This window comes from Bacillus rossius, chromosome 2 (genome assembly GCF_032445375.1).
Source record: "Bacillus rossius redtenbacheri isolate Brsri chromosome 2, Brsri_v3, whole genome shotgun sequence".
Lineage (NCBI taxonomy): Eukaryota > Metazoa > Arthropoda > Insecta > Phasmatodea > Bacillidae > Bacillus > Bacillus rossius.
Window position 1 is genome coordinate 37,144,334 of NC_086331.1, and position 19,767 is coordinate 37,164,100.

Consider the following 19,767-nt stretch of genomic DNA (forward strand, 5'->3'; position numbering starts at 1 on the left):
TTCTTTATTTTTAGAATATTTTCCGAATTTATAGGTTATTTACGTATTTCCAAGATGGCGACAAAGACGACTGTCAAGATATCGTATGTCAATACAGTTGACTGTATGTTGATATTGCACTTAAGCGGTTAAAATTTAAACTAATGTGTAGGTAGGTAGCGCTCTCTAGCAGACGAAAACAAGAATGGCGGATCCAATACAACTGCCATTATGTCATACTAACTGAATGCAACATCTGTCATGGCATCAATTTTGGGAGGTCAGTCTCCCGGTGGCTTCCGTGGAGGAAAGATCCATGGCCATTTTAAAAACAATGACCTCAATGGGTTCAAACCAAAGACAAGTTTTTTATTAATTTTTATTAAAATTTTACTAAATGAATTTTTTACAAATTTAAAATAATCATCCCAATTTTTTGGGATGAACGTTACCGATTTTTAAGATGGCGGATGTGACGTCACTATTCAAAATGGTGGAAGGTTCTATAATACATGATGATTGGTATGATGTATTCAAAGTTTTTTTTATTAAAATTTTATTTTATTGTAATTAAGAATTTGATTTTCATTAATCAATTATATGTTTACTCTCGCCGGGAATCTAACCGAGTAACGAGATGGATTAAGTAACTAAAATTTTGAATAAATCATTTTTTTATATATTTTTGGGTATTTTTTGGAATTATTTGGGTCAAAAATTAAAGAATCATAAGATTACGGTCAAAGTCAAGGTCAAAGTTACTTTCCAGAGGCTTATTGGAGGCTTGTCGATTAGTAATTTAAGCCTCTATGGGGAATTTTGGTTCTTTTAAAGGCATTTAAAAAACCGAATTTTTTAATTTTTGAGGAATAAAACGGGAACTTTTCCCTCAAAACGGGAATTATTCCATCGATATGGGGAAATTTTTAGGAAATTTGAATAATTTTTTGGGAAATTTGAAATTTAACACCAAGATAGCCGCCGTGACGTCAGAGGCCGTTGTTACGTCGCACCTCACCCCTAATCCAGGGCTCGGACCGACATTCCTATACTACTTGATACAACACATAATACTGATTCATACCGAGTTGCATCACTTGTATGTTACATACTTCGAACATCTAAACCTCAATCACTTGCGCACTATTTGGCTGAAGTAACTAGTTATTCCTCTTCTCTCTTTTTCTTCTTCTTATTCTTCTCCGATGCGCGCGACAAGCTTCAAAATCAATTTCTGGCGCTCTTGCAACGATCTGATTTTCTGATTGTTTGAAGCTTGACACACCACGACGCTTCACGTCGCGTCACGCTTTTGTGAAACCTGCTATATGCTGCGCGCTCCCGCAGCGAGCGCTGTGAGCGGTAGTGACGTGTTTATTTAGTATTTTATTTATTATATATATTTAGGATTTGGTTTCTTTTTCTGTGTGCAAGTGAAGTCATGAATAATATGTTATACTTTCTACTTGTTACGGATTTTTGTAGTGAAAACTTCTTTAGCCACGTTGAGCGATTTTTGGTGGGGGCAAAACTTATGGGTTCGCGTCACCGACATGCTAGTGACGCGTTGCGCCAGACTGGCGACCCGCAGTGGCCTGTCTACATGTATACCCTACGCATATATACACTTATACATTGTCTATACTCGACTGTATCATGTGTGTGTTGGACTCTTTTTGGGTGGGTAAAATCTTGTCAGTTCGCGTCGCAGACATGCTGTAGTAGCAGTAAGTGAAGTTAAATTGACCACGTGAAAAGTTTAATTTGTGTATTTTGTGCATCGCCCAGTGAACACATGACCTAGGTCTGACATCACTGCTAAGTCATAACTAGGTAATGAACTTTTACTTAATTTTGACATACTATTGACATCTGTTGTGACTAAAAAATATTTTAAGGATAAATTATTTCATGCTGACATCATACTGATATTTATATAAATCGAGGTTAGAGAGCTGAGAAAATCGGTATGAAATCTTCTAAAGCCCTTACCCAATAAAATAGAAATCAAGAATTTCAATTTTCTTAGTTTAAAAGTAATTGTTTACAGTAATGTTCCAAAAAAGTAAAAGAAGAAAATAAAAAAAAGATATATTTTATAGCCAATAAGATAGAGTCAAACATTTGTATAGTTGCCAACTGCGTACATAATAATTTAACATGTGATTTTTCTTCCTTAAATATTCGACAGAATGCGTGGTTTACGACTACTTTATAAGGTACTTATGAACTTACTAAAATGCTTGGATGTAAATCCGTTGCGTAGCATTGCGAAAAGCACCTAAGACTGGCGAGTGTTAGGTACTACGTTCGGATCCCGAGTTTTGCTGTTTTTGTTTACTATTTTTTGTATTTGAAACAAATTGAATTATTTTATTATGTATTTATATTTTAATAATAATTATGATTTCATAAATAATCATTATAATAACAATACTAGTCTTTTTTTTTGTAATTGAGTCACATTAAAAAATTTTACTCTAAATTTATAAATAATAATTATGATTTCATAAATAATCATCATAATAACAATACTCAAGTACTTTTTAATAATTCATTATTATTTTATTAAATAAAGTATCCTAGTAATATTTGAACCTGAGTAATATGTAATTGTATGTTCTGGCACAGGCTTCCGACTGAGGATTGAGGATAGGGTCAATGTCCGATTGCTCTTACGTCATGGCAGCAATCTTGGACTCAAAAATGACTCTAAATTCCTCAAAAATGACTTCAAATACCTAAACATTTCCTGATTTCTATAGGGAAAATTTCCAGTTTTAGTCCTCAACAATGCCAACTGCTTGATAAGTACATAATGAGACTTAAGAATCCATATGTACAGCCTCCCTAAGCCTCCTACGTCATGACCTTGAAAATAAGGATACCATGGTATCCATTTCGAATTATGACAAACCAGTTGAAATTATCGTTACGGCCGCCATCTTGAATAACCGTAAGTTTTGTGCTAGAAACCCGGGAATTTTTTTTTAATTTTATAATATATAATTTTAATGTTTTAATAAAATATTATTTAAAAATCACCGTTGCAAATATCGTTACGCTCACCATGTTGGATTCTAGAAACGTTGCACATATTTTTACACCTGCCATCTTGGTCGTATATGGCATAATCGTTGCGCGTTTCGTTTCAGACAACATCTTGGATTCTAAATCGTTTCGAATTTTTGTTATGGTCACCATCATGACAATCCGAATTTATTATCAGAAAAAATTCGTAAAAAAAATTTAAAATTTATAAAACATTAAAAAAATTTATATAAAAACACTTAGCCATCTTGGATTATTACGTCATGTCCGCCATCTTGAAAATAAGTAATTATAATAATATTTTAATGAAAATAAATTTAATTTTTAAAACAATTTTATTTATTAAATTTAAAAAAAATATAATTTAAACACGCACTTACGTCCTTGGTTCGAACCCAGTGAGGACAAAAATAAAAAAAAATGACGACAGATCCTTTCTACACGGAAGCCGCCGGCACAGTGACCTCCCACCACCAATGCCATGATATATACATCGCCAGCTAGTATGACGTCATGTACGCCATCTTTTTTTGTCTGCTGGAGGCCACAATTTTATTTTCGTCTGCTGGAGTGTGCTACCAGCATGTTAGTTTAATTTTTGTTCACTAGATCTTTGACCTCGAACTTTACTATTGGAATTGACCTTTGAACTTGACCTTGACCTTTGACCTTGACCTTTAACCTTGACCATGGGGACCATCTTGGATCCACCATGTTTTATTCAGTACTGGCTGCCAGGAACACTAGTTAACACACATCGCCTGCTAGAGGACATCGTCGTTATCTTGTTTTCAGTAATCGATACAAGTAGCACTAGTGTCACATAGTACACATGCTATTTGCTAGAGTGCGTTACTGTCATGTTAGTTTCATTCTTAGCCACTAGAGTGCAAAATTATTTATTAACAGACAGTTATATCTCATTGTATCCGCCTGAGTATCGAGAAACCCCGTCGGGAAGAAAAAGAATACGTAGGGAAAGAATCTGGCTGGTCTCTGTCTTCAGTAAACCGTTTGGAGCTAAGAATTAGTCAGTTCAAGCCAATGTAGAGCTAATGGTTAGTAATATTGCTAACTTTAAAAGTGTTCCTGTAGTAGAATATAAATTATGTAATTAATGGTATTTTTTTTTCTAACCTGGCACTTTTATGTGAAGTTGGTGTGATTTTTAATTTTTATTTTTTTTTTTGCACTTTACCAAGGATGGATATCGATCGAATTAAAAAGTTAATTAATGATTGATTTTTATGATTTTATGAATTTTTCCAGAATATCTAGGTTAATTGTTATGAATTTTCAAGATGACGGTCAATAGGTCCTCATCTACTTACTACTGGCTGGTTGGCTAGGAAACTAAGCTACTTCTAGGACTTTCTACTATATTAAATTGAATAAGAGTGTTTTAAACCTAAAATTACCTATTTAAATCGATCAAGTATTGAACCAAAGTAAATGAACCGATCGAATCAATCATTAAATTAATTGTAGATTTTTGATGATTTTTGGAATTATTGCCGATTTTCTAGCTTAGTTAATACAGATTTCAAAAATGGCATCCAAATTTCAAGACAGCAGGTGCCACAAAATAATAAATATTTACTGCACTCTAGCGATGAAAATTAATTTAAAATGGTGGTAGTGCACTCTATCAAACGAAAAAATGATGTTGCCTCTAGCAGACGAAAAAAGATGGGGGACGTGACGTCATACCTGCAGGCGATATTTATACCTTAGCATTAGTGGTGGAAGGTCAGTCTGTCGGTGGCTTCCTTGGAGAAAGAATCTGTCATCATTTTTTTTGTTATCACCAGGTTTGAACCAAGGACTCCATATTGTGTGTGTTTTTTATTAAATTTTATTAAAATTTGATTAATTAATTTTTTATAAATTTAAATTTAATTTCCAAATTTTCAAGTTGAATAATTATGAATTTTTAAGATGGCGGTGTTGACGCCATAATCAATAATAGCGGAGTTTTTTATAGAAAATTTTTATTGATTAATATTTTATAAATTTTTAAATTTTCCTTAATTTTTAGCATAAATTTTATGGATTTCCAAGATGGCGGCTGTAACTATATGGGAAACGGAAATCTCTTAATTGAAGAAGGAAAAATGTTTTCTTATTTTTTTTTATTTTTTAAATTTTCTCCGATTTTCTAGCATAAAATTACGGATTTTATGCTGGTGGTCGTAACGATAATTGCACCAGTTATGACATTATTCAAAATGGAGTTCATGGCATCCTAATTAACAAGTTCTTGACCTTGGCTGCTAAGGGTGGCTTGTAGATATGGGTTCTTAAGCCACATTTTTGACTTTTCAAGCCGTTGGCATGGTTGAAAACTAAAACGGGAAATTTTCCCTCAAAACGGGAATTTTGTCATCAAAATAGAGAATTGTTTTTATTTTTATAATTTTTTGAGATTTTTAGCGGAATTGTTTTCCTAAAAACTGGAAAATTTGGCAGATTTGGGCAAATTTTGAAGGTCAATGTCATCCAAGATGGCCGTAGTGACGTCAAAATCCAAGTTGGCGGTCGGCAACACTGTCACCACAGCCGTAAGCCAGAAGCCAGGCATACACTACTATACATACATATGCATACACTATTATACTCTAAACTCACCCTAGAACCACCTTTTGCCTGGTTTATGGCCGAATGAACAAAGTTCGAGTGAGTGCACGAATGTGTCGCTCAATGCTAGGCATAAAAAATCCACCTCTCTGTTGTGAAATAACAGGAGAAATTCATCTGCAGCTGCCGACGTTAGGTGCGACGCGATGCATAGTACCCATAAGACCCTATCATACTGTCAGACTTCCGTTTCCAATCAACACCTTCCAATCAAGTTGTTAAAATAATAATGGAGTGTTTTAACACCGAAAACTTCACTACAAAAACCATGGTTATTTGACACGTTTTATGACTTGAGTTTCCATCAAACGTCTTCAAATACATGTTCTAAAACATGTTGAATAATACCCATGATCAGCCAATCATAATTGTGCCTAGCGAAAACGGAAATGGTGGATGTTTCCATTTCAACGAATCTTTAAAATGGCAAGGGATACATGAAAGATCAAAGAGGTAGTAAAAGTAAAATAATGGTATTATGAATGTCGTATGTTACATAATCCATCTATAAAAGTGAATTATGTGTTTATACATTTGAAGAATGAAGAACATTAATTTTTATCATGCAAACGTGTATTGTTGGAATTTAAATCTACAATGGTTTCAAAAGTTATGGAAAGTGCGTGAATAAACTAACAATATTTAATTGGTCGTCTATCTGTTTGATGAACTATTTTAATTATAAAAAAGGGTATTGTTGGGAAATTGTGGCAGGATTTAAAACATGTTTGAGGTTATGTGCCTAGTAGTATTGATGGAGGAAATCGAAATCCATTGTCATCACAGCGTGGTTGGAGACGGGAGTTTGGTAGGGCGAGAGGGTCTCGGGGAGTGTCGGAAGACACCCTGCACCTGGCAGCCGATGCTGCAGTGCGTCTCGACGGGCGTGGCCACGGGCGCGGCGGTCGGCGGCGTGCTGCGCGAGGACTCCTCCGGCGGCGACGGAGTACGGTCCAGCTTCAGCACCAGGTCCGGCAGGTTCGCGTCGTCGGCGGCCTCCTCCACGTCCGCCAGAGGGAAGGCGAGCTTGTTCTCGCAGCCGGGACCCATGTCGTCTCCTTCCTCTGCAACAAGGTCGAGTCCTCAACTGGTCAATGAAAAACTCTCCTGCACGCTGACTATCTCACAACTCACACTGCACAGTGTTTATTAATGCCCCTTGTGGGCCGGCATGTACACCCTAGGGAGAGTATGACCGTCTTTAGCGAGGCCCCATTTGGCGAGGAATCGCGGTTCAGAGGTCTTAGATGAAGAACTATGCCGAGAATCTGATGGAACCTATCCCAGCATCGACACCACCAGAAACTCCTTATCCCATTCAGCGACCAACAGAATCTCAATGAATAAGTCCCTTCAGCAAGCACTGAGGGTGCCTACCCGAACCTATCACATCTCTAGGACTCCTTAGAAAATCCAGATAGCCCGAGGTCCTATTCAGCCTCTATTAGCTATTAAGGCTAGTACCGGAGCAGTACGCAACTCATCCGTCCGTTTTGTCGAGTGGGGACTCCTGAGGGCTTGCTCTTAAGCATAGAGCGACCAACTACCAGTGAAAACCTATTTCCTGACGACCTGGGCTCCATGAGGAAACATCAGCGGGGACAATCCGAGCGTCAATTGGCCGTCCCGCACTACTTTCGAGAATCTTCATGGCACTAGGAGCTTCTCCGGTATGTTAACCCGTAAGCTAATGGTAACTGATCACCTCGGGGACTGGAGACCTGCAGGACAAACCCCTCAGATATCACACGGGCTCCGGCTCCTGGGAGCTTACAGCTTTTACAACCCGGTCGCAATCTTTTCCAGGTCAGTAGTCCCGCCCATTTCATAGCCTACATGTGGGCTCTGACAGACTGTACCTGGTGATTCCGAGGAACGCCGACCATGGGGTACCATCCAAAATATCCCTACAATTAATACCTACTTGCACCTGTAAAATAAAATATATAAATTTTTTATCAATTGTCAAAAAGAAATGTTAACATATTAGCAATAAATCGGCAAATAATGTTAATAATGACAAGGAACTTACATTTGTAAACAACTGACAGATTCAAAAATTATGGTGTCAATCTTTTCTGACATGATTTTATAGAACTAAGCCTCACATATTTCATTAACTAGCTGTTGCCCGCAACTTCGTTCATGTGGAAATTTTTATGTGTTTGTGTGAGAACTGATGGCCTGATCAAAATGTGATCAATGTGCGCGATGACTATAAAGGGCGTCCTTTTGAGCGCTGAAATTCTGGGCGGCAGAAGTCCGAAACAAAGTTAAACAGTGAGGCGACGATGGCTTAAAAACCGGAACGTTACGACACTATAAAACTTTTTTTATTCAAAGTGAGCGATCAAACGTCACCTTGTGGGCGCTGATTTCTGAACGGTAGATATTTTGACAATTCTGGGCTAGAAAGCACAGAATTAGGATGCAACTATAAACAACAGTCTCTTTCAAAGTAAGCGATAAATTAAACGGCGATGATGCGACTGCGGTTAAAAAAAACTTATCATAATGGTTCTGTGCGAAACAGAGTCTGATATGATATAATAAAGGAACTTCTAACTCACTGAAAGGTCTACGTGAAAATTTCAAAATTTTTCTCAATTCTGGGCAGGCAAACATAGCATTATAGTTGTAGGCTAAAGTATTCAACGTTATTTTTCAAAGTGAACGAATAACACCTTGTTTGACGTTATTTATTTATTTATTCCAATACTGTTCTGTATGCAACATTAATTGAATTATTATCTTACGTCAGCTCGTGCAAGTTTTGTGCAATTGAAACACGTGAAAACCAACATATAATTGACCGTGTTAGAATCATGGAGTGCCCAAATGAATGCCTGCCACTTGGGATTTGTTTATCGTCATTGTAAAAGCCAATTTTAAGGGAAATTGAAAAACCTCTTAAATTGAAATAGCAAGGTATTCGGAATAATGGGTATGCGGGGAATTAAAATGCTCTCTTCTTTGGCAGCTCCTGTTATAATGGTAGTTTTTATAATATTACCTACTGCCCAGCTCTGTGATACGAAGCCTAGCGCTGTTGCACAGTCTGGGTGCATCAAGGATTCGCATCAGCAGATTTGTAACACCAACTTTAAGCTCCAGCTTATGGGACGGCACGCCCGTTAACTCCATGGAGTTCAGAAATTCAACAGGGTAGGCAGTACAATCGTCATTAGCCATGTGTGTCTATGGATGTGTATACTTTTGAATCGCCGACGATCATGTCTAAATTATTTTGTTTATTTTATTGACACACTTATTCATTGGCGACAGCACTGCCCTCTCACACAACCCTTCTTCATTATTTATATTAACCTCCTAATTGGGAAAAATGTGCATGATAAATTCATCCTCTGCATCCACTGGATAGGACAATTCTTCGGGAAAAAAGAATTTTCCCATATGCTTCCGATTTCAGACGACCCTCTCCAATTTGCAGCAGCTTATTCACAAAGACACCTGATTCATGGTCGTTGTACATTTGGATGCGCATGTTGCATGTAAGATGGAGCTTTTTGATCCTGGACCACAGTGGCAACACCTTGAGACATGTGTTTATTTCATCCGCTGGGTGTGCCCCTCTCTATAACTGGCAGTGTCTGTCTAAAATCGCCTGCGAGGGAAACGACTACGCCACCCATCAGCGCCTGGTTGCCGCGGATGTCCTGCAGGATGCGGTTGAACGCCTATAATGCATGCTTGTGCATCATTGTGCATTCGTCTCATACTATCAGCTTACACTGCTGCAAGAGGACTCCCCGCCGCTGTTTTTGGTTATGTTGCATGTTGGGGTATCTTCGCTTGCAAGATTAAGCGACAATTTGAAAACGGAATGTGCAGTTCATCTACCATTACGCAAAGTTGCAGCAATACCCGAGGAAGCCACAGCCAGAGCTATATTGTGGTACTTGCGGAGTTGGGCCAGCAGATGATTCAGCACAAAAGTCTTATCCGTACCTCCTGGGGCATCAAGAAAGAATAATTCCTCCTCTCCACTATTTTCTTGGCATAGAATCGTTTCGTAGACTTAATGCTGCTCGGGAAACAATCGTGGTACCATTTCAGTTACCTGCGCTTCTAAAACCGCAGTATCGTATTTTATATCATTCACAACATCGCTTGACGATTACCCTCTTTGCTGAGATGTGGGTAGGCCGAAATCAGCGAGACATTTTCTAGATATGGAAATTATTTTATCCTCAATCATTACCAAAGATTCGTTAATGATTAGGTCATTGTGAGCGCCATCCAGCCTATGCGCGATATCTTCTGATAATATGTCCTAGTATTTATCCCAATGCTGGAGGGGGTTGTATAGTCCGCAAGTGTTCACTAAAATATCGAACAGGTCCCTAACTTTAACTGCTGAGCGACAAAGGGTGGCTTCCGCCATAGTTGCATCCCAGTGGTTGTCATTTTCTAATAGCCCATGGGCCTCACATGCTTCCCTTGATGTTACTCACTCTTGACCATCTACGGTTTTAAGCATCTGGAAACTTGTCGGGTCTCGCACCTCATTGAGCAACATTCGCAAGCAATAACATTCAAAGTTACTAACGTGCACAGTATATATCCGACCCAATGCGTCTCCTGCCTTCACACCTGGCCAGTTTTCAACCGGTGTTCCCTGTACACGACACTTCCATTCCTTCCTAGATCCATTCCATGTAAAGCACCATAGTACTTTAGAATAGAGCAGGGTTTTTGCAAAGTTTTCATTTTCGCACAGTTGGAAGAATGTAGTCAGTGTTGGTTTTGGAGGCGTCACCACACTGTCTCGGAAATTCTGCTCAGTGAGGTACGCTCGCTCGCCACTGAGAAAGAGGACTGCCAGGTGGGTGACAGTAGGGTTTCTCTCGTGCAGCGGTAAACCCATGATTCTCCATGATGCTTCGTTGCTGCTGACATATATACTTGCCATAAATGTTTGCACTTAATATCTGGCGTTAATACTGGCATTACCTTGTTGTACACTGAAAACCACTTGATCATTTGCATTGCAAATATATTTGCAAATGTATTCAATAGCTTTAACAAAACTGCAGAATTCAACATTCAAATATGGATTAAATATTTTAGACAATAGGGGCGAATAAGGCACAATTCAGCTGTTTTCCACCTTGCTCGGGGGCTCTCAGCCTGTATAGGATATATCCATTGTTATTTGTTTGTATATCCTTCAATAGTGCCCGGGGATACTTTTTCGTGCACTTTTGGTCCATTATGCAAGAAGACGATTGGTTTGATACACAGCAGGGTCCGTGAATCATGTTTTTCACAATTATTTCATGCAATTGTTGTCCATATTTGGGTCAGGGATCTCGGCATTTATAATGTCGTTAGTTTGCTTGAGAAGTATTTTTTTTTCTTTTAGCAACTGCAACATATGTTCGTGGAGCAATCCACGTTTCTGCCACTCAATCGTATGCAAAAAGCGAGCGACTAATTTTTGGACTTTTATTTTGAACACTCTAGTCAGGCGTGAGAGCTTCAGTTATTTATGTCCAGGCAGGGTTGCACGTGAACGTAATGAACAGGTCTGGTTGCCCGTAGTCGCAAATGCATCCTGTGTGTACTCGTGGAGGTACCTTGGGCTGTTTACAAATGATAAGGGAAGGATTACCATTTGCCCTTAATTGTTAGGGTCGATGTTACCATCGGTTCTTTTGGCATCCTGTAAATGTATGTAGCTCACAGCTCGCAGCCTGGTTTGATTAAGTGCTATGTATCTCAAGCGCTCACTTTCTATTTTGACATACATGTCCACCAGAAATTGAAGCAAAAGTTACCTACACCGCAGTAGTAAATTAAAATCATTTCGCCAGAACATCATGTGTAATGTGTAATGTGTAAAAGTCCATGCAGGATACCTTTTTGAATGGTATTGGACGGCTAGTAGCTGGTTTAATTAATTGAATGTCAAAGTGATACCCGTCCTGTCGTTTCCATAATATGAGCGGGTACTCTAGGTCTAGAGCATCGTAGAACCGGTGCGTATCTGCGATTCTGAAGAGTGTGCCATCGCGTGCTCGTAGAACAATGTCTCGAGCTGTGGTCTGCTCACTGCCTGCAATCACGACCGCTATTTCTTTGCTCGTTGGGGCGTTGTAGCATCGCTCGAGTTATCCGCGCGGCACACGGTCGGGGTGAACTACTACTTTACAGTTTTCATCGGGCATGTTCTCAAGTGCCTTTTGAATTCCCTGAATAAGGCGTTATTGTCGTGCAGTACTCGTATTTTACGGACCATCTCTCTGTCGACCCCTTGAATAAGCCGAGATCGTCGCTCAATTTTGGCTTCCCCGTCACCCATGAAATACACCTGTAAGTACTGTGGTTGCATGTTCGAGGTAGGAAGTAGAGACCCAATTCTATAATACACTTGACCTGAATGGTGAAAGTTGGTGAAAATCCTGGCATCGCAATCACTCTGTCAGCACTAAAAGATGTCATATGGAAACATGAATTATATTTTCTAATATTATTTTAAAAAACGCTGTGAAAGAAGAAGAAAATAACTTTTTTAAAGGCTCCACCGGCTCCTCTATTGAAGGAATAGAAACTTTTCCTCCAGAACCACACATTCCTACAGTTTCTTCATTCAATAAAATGCCCTGCATAATCTGCACTGTTTATTTATCCTATACATTTTTGTTGGCCTGTGACTGACGTAGTCAAGAGTTGAATCATACTCAAACCATGCTTTATCAAATATGGACCAAGTGTTTCTTGCAAACGTTTGCCGTCGCTGTGCCATATGCTCAGCAATGGCTCGTCGCCGATTTTCTGCCTATTCAAAGGATTCATTAGCACTTTGCGATGCCAAATATTGTGGTTGCTGTAGCCGCGTCAGTTGTGACTGCTCCGGAGTTTCAGCAGCACCTTGAGTTGCCAATTATTCGGCGTGCTGCATTCGCCTCATTTCTGACTGCTCCGGCGTTTCAGCTGATGTAGAAGCACCCTGTCGCTCCGCTTGCTCAATTCTTATAAGCTCCGCTTGAGGAGTCGTCTTTCGACTTATAGCTACTTTCATAGTCCCAGCTTTATTACTCCTCTGCGAAATATTAGATTTGCGATTTCCGGGTAATGTTCTTAAACCTATAAGCGCACAAAAATATAACTACCCTAAGTACAAGTTAATTACAAAAGCACACAATTAATATAAAAACAATAATTTATTTACAGTATTTAACTGAACTAAAACAAAACAGCAAACCAATAAATAAAAATCAAGCCCGTATTTATCGATCAAATTTGCGATTCTTAAAGACAAAGGAGCGAAGCGAAGGCTTACAAATGTGTCCAAAAATAAGATAAGATCATACAAAAATTACTTGGAAAGTCATTCTTTGTAATAAAATCTTAATAGCCATTTTAGAAAACTTAACCCATTAAAGCTCAGTGGCAACTTTATTTGCCATACCAATATCAGCTGTGTGCTTTGCTAACTATGGATTAGAATTTATTTCTCCTTGGCTTAGCTACGCATTGAAACTTCTGCCTGAAGAATATCTCTTTGGTGGAGCTCAGTTCTTCACAGTCTGTGGTGCAGTGAGGTTCTTGTGAGAGCCTGCGCATGCTTGGATATCATCATCATGGCATGGTCACCTTCAAAGTTTGTTTTTTATTTTGTTTATAATTTTACTTTACATATTACTCAAATAAACAGAAAAGTATAAATTTTTGTTAGGTGCGCTTAAACTGGCAGTTTTTATATATTCATTCACTGTTGCAGCTTCTCAAATATTTGTGGCAACTAAAGTTGCCACTGGGAAGTAAGAGGTTTATATTCATTTCAATGTTACAATATTAGTTATTCTGTAAGTTCAATGTTTATAAGGGTTTTTTTACTTCCAAATTGATTTTTATTATTTCAAGAACTCGTGCATAATTAGAAAATATGATATTATTTTTATCATCATTGATGTAATAAAAATTGTGTACGCATCAATGTTTGCAGGTTCGTCAGAGGAAGAGATGGTCAAGGACTGCTTCTTCATGAAATTTTGGCAGCTCTTGAGGAAGAAGATGATGGGGAAATGCCTGAGAGTGTAGCTGTTTCTCCACCTGACGAAGGACCTGGCGCTGACAGCGACGAAGATTCTGATAAATCCGATGGAGAAGCACAGGGTAATTTGGACAGATTACCGAGCCATGTCTTGAGAAGCCAGGTATTAGTAAGATACTCTAACACAGCAGACAAAAATGTTTTTGACTTTGGTGTTGATAATTGTTCACCAAGTACGTCAACAGAGAGGCGTACTGCAACAATGGGGGTTTCACCAGCAATGCCACCACCAAAGCGCAGATGTTTACCTGAAACAGTTCATTGGCTACCTCACGATAAGTTATTTTCTAGCGAAATTCCAGAGAGTGAAGTTGAATTTCTACCAAATGCTGAAGATTTTCTCCGCCAACAAATAAATTGCCCGCTTGATGCATTCACATCCTTTTTCAGTCACGAACTTGTATTTCTCATTGTAGAAGAAACAAATCGGTATGCAGGTCAGCATCTTGAACATAACCTAAATGTTTCCTTGAACGAAATACTTACAGTTTTAGGTATAATTCTGCTATCTGGTTACCATTCTCTACCTCATAAAATGATGTACTGGCAGACACAACCAGATGTTCATGTGTCTATTGTTGCAGAAGCTATGCGCCGTAATCGCTTCGATGAAATTTTGCGGTATTTTCACATTGCAGATAATTCAAAAATGGATGGTACAGACCGAATGTACAAGGTGCGTCCATTGTTTGATCATTTGAATTCTGTCTTCAAACAAATTTCTGTCGGTGATTCAGTTAGCATAGATGAGAGTATGATTCCATATTTTGGACGTCACAGTGCTAAACAATTTATTTGAGGAAAGCCTATTAGATTTGGTTTCAAGCTGTGGGTAGCTGCTGATCCCTCTGGCTATATTTTCCACGTTGAACCATACTGCGGTACATCTACTCGATTTCCGACCACAGGTTATGGGCAAGGTAACGATGTTGTCATGGGTCTTGTAGATCATTTGAAACTCAAAAAGGGAATCAGGCTGTACTTTGACAACTTTTTCACCTCTATTGCGCTTCTAAGAAAACTCAAATCTAATGGCATTGGGGCTACAGGGACACTGAGAGAGAATAGGTGCGCAGCTGTAATGAAGCTACCAGACAAGAAAGCATTCCGAAAAAACAAACGAGGACACATGGCAGTGTCATCATGTAATGACCTCCTTGCAGTAAGGTGGAATGACAATAATGCTGTAACTGTTCTTACAAACTGTGATGAAGTTGAGCCTAAGAAAAAGTCATCCCGCTATTCTCGCGCTGAAAAGAAAACTGTAATTGTTGAAGTTCCAGGACCAATTGCCAAATATAATGCCAACATGGGTGGTGTGGACCTTTGTGATCAATTTGTTTCTACATACCGATGTGGTATCAGATCAAAAAAGTGGTGGTGGCCATTCTTTGCATGGACTGTAGATGTATGTTGTGTTCAGGGCTGGTTGTTATACCGAAAACTAGGCTACGACTTGTCATTACTGGAATTTCGTCGTCAGTGTGCAACTAACCTCTTGAAAACACATGGCAAACCTGCAGCTTCTCCAGGAGTTCGTCCATCTTTGGCATTCTCATCAGTTCTTGAAGAAATCCGCACCGACCGTATTGATCACATTATCACAAAAGGTTGTTCGAAATACTTGCGCTGCAAGGTTTGCACTAACAGGACAAGCTATGTGTGCAAGAAATGTGATGCTCCACTTCACCCTAATAAGTGTTTCAAAGCATTCCATACAATGTAAATTTCAGAACAATCAAGCGGAAAAAACTTTGCACAAATTCTGTTCATTATATGAAAATGTTGTACATACATGTTTTGATAGTTCAAATAATTATTCATTATAATAATAATAATATATAAATAATAATTATTATAATATATAAACCAAAAAAATATTGTAAAAATATTTTATTTACTATTTTGGAATTTTAATATGTAGTAAAACATACATTTTATATTGTAATGATAAACTTTATCCATTTTCGACTATGTTACAGCCCAGTGGCAACTTAAGTTGCCATGTCAAAAAACAGGTAAAAAAAATAAATAATTGCAAACCAACTTTGTTTAAGTGTTCCTCGTAATTAGATATACATGTGTAAGGATTTTCATACAAAAAACATAATTTTATAATTGTGGGCTTTAATGCTCACCGTAAAGTGCCATATATATTGGCAGAGCATGATAAACCAAATTCTTACTGTTTAACCAGAAGGAATGACAAACGTTATCGGAATCATGTAAAAGGTGTCCACAGGGGATTTAAAAAAAATTATATTATCCTTTTTTCAATTGAAACGTCGTGGGTTTTTTCAAAGTTTTTAATTTTGTTTTTATTTTACAATTTTTAGAGAATTTTTTTCATTGCTTTATAAATTGGTCAAGCCTTCTTGAGGAAAATGCGCTAAACTCTATTTCACGAATTTAACGAAACTCCTTTTAAAAACACTGTTCCTGAAGGATACAATTGTTATGCTATCCCATAGGAACCGTGCATTTTTCCGGGATAAAAAGTAGCATATGTGCTAATCCAGACTATAACCTATCTCTGTGCCAAATTTCATCCAGATTCGTTCAGCCGTTATGGCGTGATTGAGTAACAAACATCCATCCAAACTTTCGCATATTAGTAAGATGAATTGACTACCATTGTCGACCACTTTGTTTTACAGATGTAGTATTTCTGGTACTCGAAAAATCATTCGCCGATCGGCTACTTACCTATAAGGGGTTTTTGATATTTAAAAAAAAAAGAAGGGTTCCTATCGAAAAAAAACTTTAGTCCTAATGGTTTCCAGCACAAAACCATATTTTTCGCAGTTTACTGTGGGAAACAGGGATGCATGGCAACTTGGTCGGTTAGGGTTATAGTAGTGCCTTAATCACAGATAATTTTTACATAATATGAATCCAATAGAAATAAATTTAAGTGAGTGGAAATTTTTTCTTGTTTTCTGAAAAATTAAGTATTGACAGAGTTGTTTGTGATATGATGCTTTCAAATTGTTTGAGAATTAGATTTTTATTGTTCTTTTTAAAACTTCAGTTATCACTTTGGGGAGAATGTAGTAAGTATGTTTATTGTCTTACTTTCATTTAACTTCCATTACTTTCTCGAAAGGAATAACCTACCGGGCATTGTCTGTGTTTTACGGAAACAATGAACTGGTGTCTTAAATATTTACCGGACTTTTAAAGATCCTGAAGAGGCCAATACATTTCAAATGTAGTTGTTTCATAATTAACTTTAGCCATGGGAGTAAATGGGTAATTGATAAAATGGTAACATTCTGTTATAAGGATTTTGAAATGTGATTATAAGTATAATATCGTGTATTTTAATTTATTAATAGAAATAAGTCTAAGTAAATATACTGGATTAAGGTTCATTGTTTCAGTGCAAACTCGGTTTTAATTATATTACTTTACTTTAACATTTAAATTCACCATTAAATTATCTTTTCTTTGTCATACACGTTATAATGCACTACTTTGAACGAGTAAATTTTATCCCTTCTTATCATTAAAATTTAATGATTTTTTTGCCTCTGTAAGTAATGTACAAAGGGGCGCTAAACCCTGGGTTCTAGCTGTGGTGCAGTGGTGCCAACCGCCATCTTAGATTGTGAAGTCATGGTGGCCATCTTGGATGACCTTGACCTTTGACCATGACCCCGGCGGCAATCTTGGATCTACAATCTTGTATCTGCTATTTTTTTTCCTCGAACTTTCTGCAATTTATAATTCGCCATTTTGTTTTCTCGAACTTTCCGCCATCTTGGAATCGAATTCCCCACTCCCTAATGTTGCAGTTTTCGTTACGGCCACTATCTTGAAAATCTGTAACTTTTATGCTAGAAAATCTAGAAAAATTTAAAATTCATAAAAAATTTATTTAATAAAATTATAATAAAAATTAAAAAAAACTTTGCACATATCGTTATGGTCGGCATATTGGATTCTATAAACATTGCTTATTTCGTTACGCCTACCATCTTGGATGTGTATGTCATCATCGATGCACTTTTCGTTATGCCCGCCATCTTGAATTTAGAATGTAGCAATTATCATTATGGTCGCCATCTTTAAAATCAGTAATTATTATCAGATTTTAATAGCAAAATATTTACATTAATAAAAATTTAATTGATAAAATTTTAATAAAATATTATTTTAAAAACGCACTTACATCATGGAGTCCTTGGTTGAAACTCAAGAGGCAAAAATAAAAAAAAAGTGACATATCCTTCCTCCACAGAAGCTGCAGGCAACTGACTTCCCACCACTAATGCCAAGGTATATATATAACCAGTTAGTATGACATCATGTCCGCCATCTTGTTTTCGTATGCTAGAGGTCACCATATTGTTTTCACGTGCTAGAGTGCACTGCCGACTTGTAGTTTAATTAAAACTCACTACAGTACAGTTATAATTTATTATTACTGTGGCACCCACCATCTTGACAAATGGGTACCATCTTGGAAATTCGTAATTATTTAGCTATAAATACAGGTAAAATTCCAAAATTCATTAAATAAATTTGCAATTAATATACTGATTTATTCGATTAGTTCCTGTCCTTGGTTCGATTCCTGAGCGATGCAAAAATTTAATTTTATGTAAAAAATAATAATTTCAATTAAATATGTCGCAAAGTCCTAAAATAAGCTTAGTTTATTTGATAACCAGCCTCCTATAAGCCGATATTTCCGCCATCTTGTAAATTCGTAATAATTAACCTATAAATTCGGAAAAAAAATTCAAATTTCAACAAAAAGATCACTCAATAATTTACTGATTTACTAGATGGATTCCTGTCCATCCTTCGATCCTTGACCGATGTAAATATTTTAATTCTATGTAAAAATACTTCTTTAATAAATAATGATCAAAATCCTATATTTTTGTGTACCAGCCTTCAGTTAGTCGCTATGTCCACCATCTTGGATTTATTGACCTAGAAAATCTGGAAAACTCCAAAATTCGTCAAAAAATTATCCTATTAAAATAATAATTCTCGCGTTAGATTTCCGTTCTTGGTTCGATTCTCAGCCAGATATAAGTATAACTAAAGCATAAAATAAATGTTATATGTATTGTGTTTCCCATTAGCTTTCGTGGAGTTTATTAATAATTCACTCTAATAAATCAACTCTAGACAAAAAAACCTGTCCAACGAATTAAATATATTGTCGCTATGCCTAACATGGAAGTATAATTTTTCGATACTTAGACCGGGTCATAAACAATGTCAGTCTTATAGACCAGACATTTTTGAACCTCATTCCCATCTTCGTCGATAGCTAATATAACATATTTCAACAAGTCAAGACAAAGTCATCGAACTGTCAGACCTAAAATATCGATAAAATCAATTAAAATAAGTTAGACCAACGTAACACGTTTCACGCTTACTACAGGACCTAGAATCTCTAAAAAATTGTTTTATCGAGAACAAGAGGTTTAAAAAGGTAAATATTTAGAGACACTACAGATTTTACTACTCATATTTAACAAAACGACACAAACCCACACACATTAAACAAAACAATTACACACAATTGACACACCTGACACACAATTGCCATACATTACACACAGGACACACATTGGATTCACAGTACACACAGTACACACACTAGACCCACAGTACACACAGTACACACACTAAAACCACAGTACACACACGCAAGGGACCCACAATACACACACAGGATACGCAATGAACAAACAGTACACACACGCAATGGACCCACGGTAGACACACTTAATACACAACGAACACACAGGAACACAAAATTAACGAAAAGGACCCGCATTTGGCGGCACAATCGGAAGCACAATCAACGAAAAGGAAGCACAATCGGAAAAACAAAGAAAAGGAAGCACATTTGGAAGCACAATCAACGAAAAGGAAGCACAATTGGAAGCACAATCAAAGAAAAGAATGCACAATCGTATACACAATCAACGAAAAGGAAGCACAATCGAACACACAATCAACTAAAAGGAAGGACAATCGGAATTATAATA

At 37.3% G+C, this 19,767-nt stretch overlaps 1 protein-coding gene across 1 annotated transcript in view; it reads right to left on the reverse strand.

Annotated features, from left to right (window-relative positions):
- Positions 1 to 19,767, reverse strand: part of LOC134528878 (solute carrier family 41 member 1-like) — a 157,801-nt gene that overhangs the window by 117,259 nt on the left and 20,775 nt on the right. The window contains exon 4 of the mRNA XM_063362544.1: positions 6,520 to 6,731. Coding sequence (XP_063218614.1) covers positions 6,520 to 6,731 — 212 coding nt within the window. The remainder of the gene's footprint in view (positions 1 to 6,519; positions 6,732 to 19,767) is intronic.